This window comes from Triticum urartu, chromosome 6A (assembly GCF_056163025.1).
Source record: "Triticum urartu cultivar PI428250 chromosome 6A, HENAU_Tu73, whole genome shotgun sequence".
Classification (NCBI taxonomy): domain Eukaryota; kingdom Viridiplantae; phylum Streptophyta; class Magnoliopsida; order Poales; family Poaceae; genus Triticum; species Triticum urartu.
Window position 1 is genome coordinate 508,085,800 of NC_141878.1, and position 8,059 is coordinate 508,093,858.

The 8,059-nt window shown below is 46.4% G+C and overlaps 1 protein-coding gene across 1 annotated transcript; it reads right to left on the reverse strand.

The window, feature by feature from the left end:
- Positions 1-4,633: 4,633 nt before the first annotated feature.
- On the reverse strand, positions 4,634-6,669 carry CAS (calcium sensing receptor). Its single transcript, XM_087528523.1, has 6 exons — positions 6,336-6,669; positions 5,992-6,225; positions 5,732-5,915; positions 5,485-5,626; positions 5,266-5,397; positions 4,634-5,167 (listed from the first exon to the last, which is right to left on the reverse strand). The coding sequence occupies exons 1-6, from the start codon at positions 6,543-6,545 to the stop codon at positions 4,903-4,905; spliced, it is 1,167 nt and encodes a 388-aa protein (XP_087384649.1). The 5' UTR covers positions 6,546-6,669; the 3' UTR covers positions 4,634-4,902.
- Positions 6,670-8,059: the final 1,390 nt, after the last annotated feature.

Sequence of the window (8,059 nt, forward strand, 5' to 3'; positions counted from 1 at the left end):
CGTCGATCGCAACCACAAATGGGTTAAGCGTCAGTTTGGTTCTATTCTTCACAACATGACTGCCACACACAATGCAGTGAAGAAAAACCATTACTACCTCCATGAAGTCTTCGGTCGCACCTGGGCTGTTTTGTCACATCTGTATGGTGAAGATGATCTAAAGAAAATGGGTTTCAAGCGGGACTTTGAATGTTCTAAGCCGCCACCGGCGAAGAAATTTAAGAAGACTAAAGTTCCTTCCTTGGTAGCCAGCTCAGATTCTTCATCACGCGCGGCAGATGAACACGAAGACTTGGACGACACTGCGGCAGGCCCTACTTCAACAACCGACCCCAACAATGCTGGCGCTCCTTCATAGACGCAGTGATGATATTCTTTAGGGGCGTTAGTCCTCATTTTTTGTCCATTTTGGTCATTCGATGACAAAGGGGGAGAAATTTGAGTTAGTCTTCAGGCGGGTCTACTTGTATGGGCGTTTTTTTCTAAGTTACAACTCTCGTTCTTTTGAAGACTTTGCTGGATTGAGTTGTAAACTTAAACCCGATGGTGGTCTGATACTTTTGTTGTGTTCTTCTGCATGCTTATTCCTCATATATGTTAATGCACGCATGCTGAATTACATCAGGCACCATATTTCATCATGCATTTCAAATTCTTCATATTATATGTTAAATGCGTGTATGGATTACAAGATATAGGGGGAGATCTCCATGATTCTACTCTTCAAGTGTGCATTGCTTCAAAAGCTAATTCCTCACTATGCACATCTTCAGGGGGAGTTCTTCTATATCTTGCAATCAAATTCCTCAATATCAGTATTTACACTCCATATGTTTAGTCCCGTTGAAAACTTAACCTATATTGTCATCAATCACCAAAAAAGAGGGATTGTAAGTGCATCTAGTGCCCCTTAGTGATTTTGGTGTATTGAAGACTTATAGGTTAAGGGACAGATGCGTTTGTGAGTATACACGGGTCTATAAGTATATGAGGAGTTTGATATTTACAGGAAAAGTCGACCCCTAAAAATGAAGTTCTTCGACTGAAGACTTTGGATTACTGAAGACTTTCTGAAGACTTTGAAAGTGAAAAAATTGGTGTGATCCTGAAGACTTGGTATTCATTCTAGGAACATGAAGCGTGAAGACTTTTGTTTTCGAAGTTTTATTTTCTCTTTCTTGAGTCATAGGAAACACCGTACTGTTAAAGGGGGTCGAGAAAATTCTAAGGAAAAATTTCAAGTGATGCTCAACTCAAAATCCTACACCTACCAATCCCTTCAAGTGAAGCCATTGAAAATCTCATACAGTTCAGTCAAATTTCTTCAGTGACAGAGACGGAGCTCTTCTGGTCTTTGAGGAATTTGTTCTGACTGAGGAGTTAGGAATTCGCCAGTGCGGATTGCCTACAAGTGAGGAACATGATAGCCCTGAGAAATTTGTTAGTCAAATTTCCGACCGTTGCTGTGCTACGTGCCAGCTGTCCAAAAATATTCTTCCACCTAACGGTCATATCATTGAAGGGCATTTATGTCTTATCATGTCGGGATGCTTCCTAGGCTATAAATAGCCGCCCCCTACAACCACTAGTTGGTTGGCTGCTCCGAGAGAAACTGACACTTGTCATTTGAGAGCATCCCATCCTCCGAGGATTTTGAGCGAAAATCATCAAGTGGGGAAAACCCAAACCCAAGCGCCTACAAACCCAAAGTGATTGAGCATCACTGAAGAGATTGATCCTGCGTGGATCCGACACTTGTTATCTTTGAAGACCGTGCATCTTCCAGACGGTTAGGCGTCATGGTCTAGAGCACCCAAGAGGAAATTGTGGATCGCTGAGTGACCGAGTCTGTGAAGGTTTGGAAGCCACCTGAAGACTTACCACGAGTGATTGGGCGAGGTCCGTGTGACCTTAGCTCAAGGGGAATACGGTGAGGACTAAGTGTCCTGAGCTGCGTATTCAGGACTGGGTGTCCGGGACTGTGTGTCCTCAGGTTTAAATACCTAGCTGCCCTAACCAGACGTATAACTATCACAGAAGTTGGAACTGGTCTACCAAATCATTGTCTTCACAAAGCTAACTGGTTTCATTTCCTCAACCCTTCCATTTCCTCATTTCTGTGTTGTGTGCTTGTTCATATCTGTTTGAAGACTTTGATTGAAGACTTTCTCTATTTCCTCAGCTCAATTTCTTTAGTCTGTTTGTCTTCATTTTGTTTATCCTGTGTTTACGCTTTCTGTACTCTGTGCTTATTTTCATTTCATCATGAAGACCATGATCATGTTCTGTTATGTTTACTTCTGAGTACTTATTCCACTACAAGTAATTCTTCTTTTTGGAATTTCCTCACTCTGAAATTCCTCAGTAAAGAATTCATAAAAATCGCCTATTCACCCCCCCCCCCCCTCTAGTCGACTTAACACACTTTCACTTTACTTGTAATTTTGTTTTTGAAAGTCGAGACTCGAATAGCGAAGCTCATAGCATAGCCAAGTTTGCTCCTTCATTAGGTCAGAGGCGCCACTTGTGACTTGGCCAACCCCATGATTCGATATGTATTTCACTTTGTGTGGCTTATGAATGAATAAACTTGATTCCCTAAAAAAAACTAGCTTCAAATACTGGAAGGCATTGAGGTCAATTGACCCCATTCTCCATACAAGAGCTTGGTCCCTAGCAGTAATGCTCCTACATTGTAGTTCCTAGAAGCACGTATGCACATGAGCTAGCTTGACTTGTTGGCTGGCTAGTTACGTGCATGCGCCACAACACGCGCTAGCGATGCTCATGCAAGGGGACCGTCTCATTGGTAAACAACATCGCTGAAGTCGGGAGTGCTTCTGTTAAAAATGCTACACCTATAGAGAGATTGCTACACTTTTAGTCCGATTTTAAAGTTGAGAAATCAAATCTAAACTCCATCATGTGTTGAGAGACGAAAAATATATTTTTTTCAAAGGAAAATCACCTCCGTCTTTTCTTTATGCATATGGCCATGCGGCCTATTTTGGCGGCAACTTGCATATTTTATCGCTGGAATCTGAAGGATCATGGAATGTGATGGCCATTCTAGTATTCAATCTTGAGAAAGAAGCATGGGGTGTTATGGCACTGCCAGATGAGCCTAGCTAGGCTATACCCTTCGTCTGTTGAGCTTAGAGAAATTCTGGGTTTGCTAAGTTTCAGTTGTTGCATTCCAAATACCAAAATTGATACTCCCTTCGTTTCACAATGTAGTGCGTCCGTGCTTTCCGAGATTCAAGTTTGACCGACTATGATGGGACCAAAAATTATACCATTAAATTCATATTTTCGGTATAATTCGGTGATACAATTTTTTTCTCCTGCCGCAGTCGGTCTCGTTGGTTCAATTTACGGTCAAATTCGAATCTCGAGAACGCGGACGCACTACATTATAAAATGAAGGGAGTATATGGATGTCGAGAGATTATGCAAATAAAGCCTAGTCTAAGGATTTTGTAATTGATGTCACACTCCTAGGGGCGGGAATGAACTTTGCTGCGAGCAGATTCATTTTTGGGTCCCCCTTGGAGGTGATGACTGCTGGAAGAATCTTGCTAAAGATGCACTGCGGCGATGGCAGCAGCCAACTAACCTACCACAGGATGGAAGCAGCCAACTAGCCTACCAAAAAGACTTCTCGACCGCTAACTATGCCGAGAACCTTGTGTTGGATTATGGACAGGCTTAGGCCCGTATAAGACAATAATTCCTGGTTAATCTCTAAAGCCCATGTATGCGTACGGCAAGTGATGGAAAGTGTGAAAAGTTTAGAATCATACTGCTACGGTAAGAAGAGTGAGACCTTTTTATAAGGGTTGCTCCATCACTTGCTATTGAAAGCTTGGAAATAGGAGCTGTATACGCGCGTTCCTCCTCCTCCGCCACCCGCCACGTCTCCCCTTGTCACGACGCGGGTTGCGAGAACGAGCCGAAGTTTATTTTTGCCGCCCAGGAATGGTTAATTAATTGTTAATTAATTAACGAGTCGCTTACGGAAGCGTCACTGTCCGAGACGTTGGACCGTGGGCTGTTCTGACGGTGCTGCCTCCGGCGATCCCATCCCGACGACCGCGTGCACGGTTGCTCGGGAGAGCAGGTGCCTCCGAAACCCTGTCCCCGATCCGTCTCTGTCTTCGTCCGCCTCTGCTTCTACTATTTCCTCTACATCGACTCAATGGCTGACGATGAAGTCGTCAAGAAGAAGGCCTTGGCTGATGCAGAGGCTGCTACTACCGCCGCCGCGTTGGCCTGGCCAACCAGAGGGTATGACTCGTTCATCCCTGATTTGCCTGTTTATGTGCTAGCCGTATATATGCTGTTCATAGATGGTTCGGTTCTATGTACTATACATGCTCACATGCTTAGATATTGGTATGAGATGCATACCGTATTTGCTATGTTTACTGTCTACTTGTGGATTAGATTAATCGAACAAGTGCTAATATTTCCATCACCTTGTACCAATTTTGGCTTCTGAGATAATAATAAACATTATAATTATCAATCTGCGTAATCGGTTTCCTCCGCTTATAAATCCATTTTACGTTGCAGTATCTTTATATTTTTGCCTGGACTTGGAGGCATTCCATGCTGTTTAGTGAACTGTATGTGTTCAGTCAACTGGATATATTACAAATTCTGGCTCACAAACAGTGATGTTCTTTGTGGCAACTTTGACTCCTTCCAGCAACTAAACCTCATTACTCTAGGCCATTTCCTAAATTTTCACTGATTGCTATATGCCCCAGATATTTGTGGTGTTTTCTTCTGAGGATGCTTGATAAGCAATTTGCAGCACTAACATTGTACAGGTTACAGAACAAAAGCTGGAAATTCAGTGAAATGGACATCGGATCTCTACAGAGTTCAAATCTTTTCTCAGCTGTCCACGCTGCCAGGGAGAAGCTTGCGAGTCGTCCTGGAGGGGGTCGAAGTCGACGAGACCGTCACGAACCGTTCAGCGGCCGCCGGAATCACCCGTGACGGCTTGACGACTTCGACAACGGAGAGGTTGTAGGAATCCGTCCCAAGGCGGCTCTGCGCCCACCCTTTCCGGCCCGAGAAGCCGCCGGCCATGACCCAGCAGTTCTTGAACCCCACGCTGTTGAGTGTCTTGGCCACAGTCTTGGAGTTGTCACCGTACCTGCATTTCCCAGGCAGACATGGTTAAAGGTCGGAGAGGTTAGTGTGTGAGTTCATCTTCAGAAGCAAATGCAGAGCGTTGTCTCTCGGTGCACCGACGAGTCCATGACGACGATGTTGGAGCCCTTGCCGATCCTCTTGAGGTAGGAGATCTTCAGCGCGGCGATCTCCGCCTCGGCGCGCTTCGCATTCCGCACCATGCCCTTAATCTTGTTCGGAAGTTCTTCCAGCCTGACAGAGCAAAAAAAGTGCAATTGTATGAAACAGGGGGTGGCTGTGATTGTGAGGTTACGAGGGAGGAAAGGAAAGAGTGCGCACGGCAGAGCGATGATCTTGTTCTTTGCGTTGGAGGGGAGCTGCGGCACGCCGGCTTTGGCCTTGTCGTTCTCGGTTCGCACGTCGATGATAAGGTAGCCTTGAGAGGTGACCATGTCCAGAGCTTGAGCTGGGCTCAGGTCACCTGAATCACAGGATGCAGATGCAACGCAGCAGCAGAGTGAGCCATGGTAAAAAATGGTTTCCGTTGGTACATGGAGTGTAGCAACAGGGTGAGCAATGGAAGAACCTTTGTAGCCGCGCAGGCCGTATGAGAGCAGGGACCAGGCCGGCGGCAGGAGCAGGTACGCGAGGAACGCGGCTCCGGCGGCCACGACGTAGTCCGTGCCTTCCAGGGACCCGATGGTCTGCACAGTCTCCGAGGCGATCGGCTTCGCGGCGCCGAAGGCCGGCTGCGCCGCATCTGCGACCGTCTACTGAAGAGGGAGGCGTCACTGAATGAACCTCGATGCTGATAAAGGAGTCGCCGGAGACTGCGAGTGGGCGTACCTTGAAAGCAGACTGGAAGGGGGCAAGGTCGACGCCGGCGCCCTGGAGCGCCTCCGTGGCCTGCCTGGAGGCGTCGGAGACCACCGGCGAGGCGAGCTTCAGGGCCTGCTCGCCGGCGCTCTGCAGCACCGGCAGCGCGGGCTTCACGGCCTCGCCCAGCGCCCTGAGCACGACAAAGGACTGCTCGGCGACCTTGCCGCCGACGCCGATCACCGCATCCACCGTGTCCACCACCTGCCCAATCACCAACCCAATCGAGCACTCAGCCGCAATGCCACGGCCCACGGCACGAATACAATTCGGAGCTCAAACAGGGGCTTGCGAATCGGCGTCCGCGCGCGTACCTTGGTGAACGACCCGGCGACGTCCTCCTTGGAGAACGCCGCGGCGTGCGCGGCCGGCGTCGCGTCCATCAATGCAGCCGTCGACGAGGCTGCCGCCGCGGCCAGCGGCGCGGCATTCCATGGCGCGCGGCGGGGCGTGCCCTTGGTGGCCGCCGGAGGAGGAGCCGACGGCGGCAGGGTGGCCGACACCGACGTGGGGGTAAAGGCCATGGCTCCGGCTTGCTCGCCGTACAGTCTACCCACCAGCGCTGCTCTCTCGGCCACACAAGCACGCGCGGTCGCAGCGACGGCAGTGTCTATGGCTGAGACTTTCTTGGCTCATCTTCCGTTTGTGTGGCAAGGAGACGATGCTATCGGCCGTCGCCCATCGGACTGTCTCGTAATTGGTGTCCATAAATTGATGCCGATGCGCGGTATATCGCTTCTTTTTTTTGAGTTTTTTTTCTGGCGCCGGTATATCGCTTGTAAATTGGGCTGTTAAATCGTAGACAGGAGAAGGCCCATGGAGTGTGATGATGGGCCTGGCCTAGTAGCAGAAACGAACGCAGGCCCTCAAATTTGTCGAGGCAAATAGATTAGGCCGAATACATGGACAAGATTAGGCCACGCATCACGTTTTCTTAACTGTTTGTATGAATTGCTTATCACATGTATCACATGGTCCCACTCATCACTTTCGAATCATCTCAAAATAAAAATCACTTTCGAAGCGCATGTAGTGTTGTCCCTACCCTAAAAAAAGTACTGTGGCCCTTGTTTTTTTAGTATAGTGCAGTCCCTTGTTGAAGTATTAGTAAAAGAGCCCGTAGGTTGCAACGGGAGGAAAAAAAATCACATGTCTCTAATCCAAGAATCATTACTACAAATTCTAATAGGTCCATGTCCTTTATTTCAACATGACATCCCATCTGGTTCTTTTTCTTGTGAGGCTGAGGCGTGCATTCGTGGTCATCGTTGGTTTCTTTCGTTTTCAATTTGGTTTTCCTAAGGTGTTTATTTGCAATCGGGATTGGCGTCGGTACGGAAGATAGAATGGTCGTGCGCTATTGATTAAGATTACACCTTAAATAACATTTTTAGTGTTGAACAGGTAAAATAACATCATGTTCAGATTCTACGCATTTTCTAATCCAATTTCATATGTAACATGTTAAAATTAGAGTTAGGACTTAAAATATATGAATATTTGAAAAACATTTATTTTAGATGGATTGTAGGTTGATTAACCAAAATATCAGGAGGGGGGTTCTCTTTAATTCATGTCGTTGTGTCATGCGGGTAATTACCAGAAAGGGAAGGGAAGTTGATAAATTGAGCTCGAGCTCATATGAGCTCGTGTGAACAGTAAGATCAGAAGAAAAAAAATGAAAACAAACTAAAAAAATTCATTTGACAAATGTTTCAAATGCTTGCAAAATTTCATCATAAAATGACATTCGTGTAAGTCGTAGCAAAAAAATAAAATTGATGCTCCAAAAAAGCTATTTTTGGAGTGATGATTTTGTTGTTTCTTTTTTCCATGACCTCCAAGAATGTTATTTTGTATGAAAAATGCAAAAAAGCGTTTCGATTTCTCTGACTTAAAGTGGATTGCAGGTTAATTATCATTGAAGGCATTTCTATAAAATGTACGACAGACGGGCAGAAACTCTTCTGATCTATTAGTAGGTATAGATTGATTAGTTTGCCTAGGGGAGAAAACAAAGCTATTCTTCATGATGTAG

What these genes read in the sequence shown, in the direction of transcription:
- CAS (XM_087528523.1), bottom strand. Translation starts at nt 6,545, where the DNA reads ATGGCCTTTACCCCCACGTCGGTGTCGGCCACCCTGCCGCCGTCGGCT. An exon ending in TCGCCGGGTCGTTCACCAAG is followed by an intron (nt 6,226 to 6,335) that starts GTACGCGCGCGG and finishes GTGATTGGGCAG; the next exon opens with GTGGTGGACACGGTGGATGC. An exon ending in AACAAGATCATCGCTCTGCC is followed by an intron (nt 5,398 to 5,484) that starts GTGCGCACTCTT and finishes TTGCTCTGTCAG; the next exon opens with GCTGGAAGAACTTCCGAACA.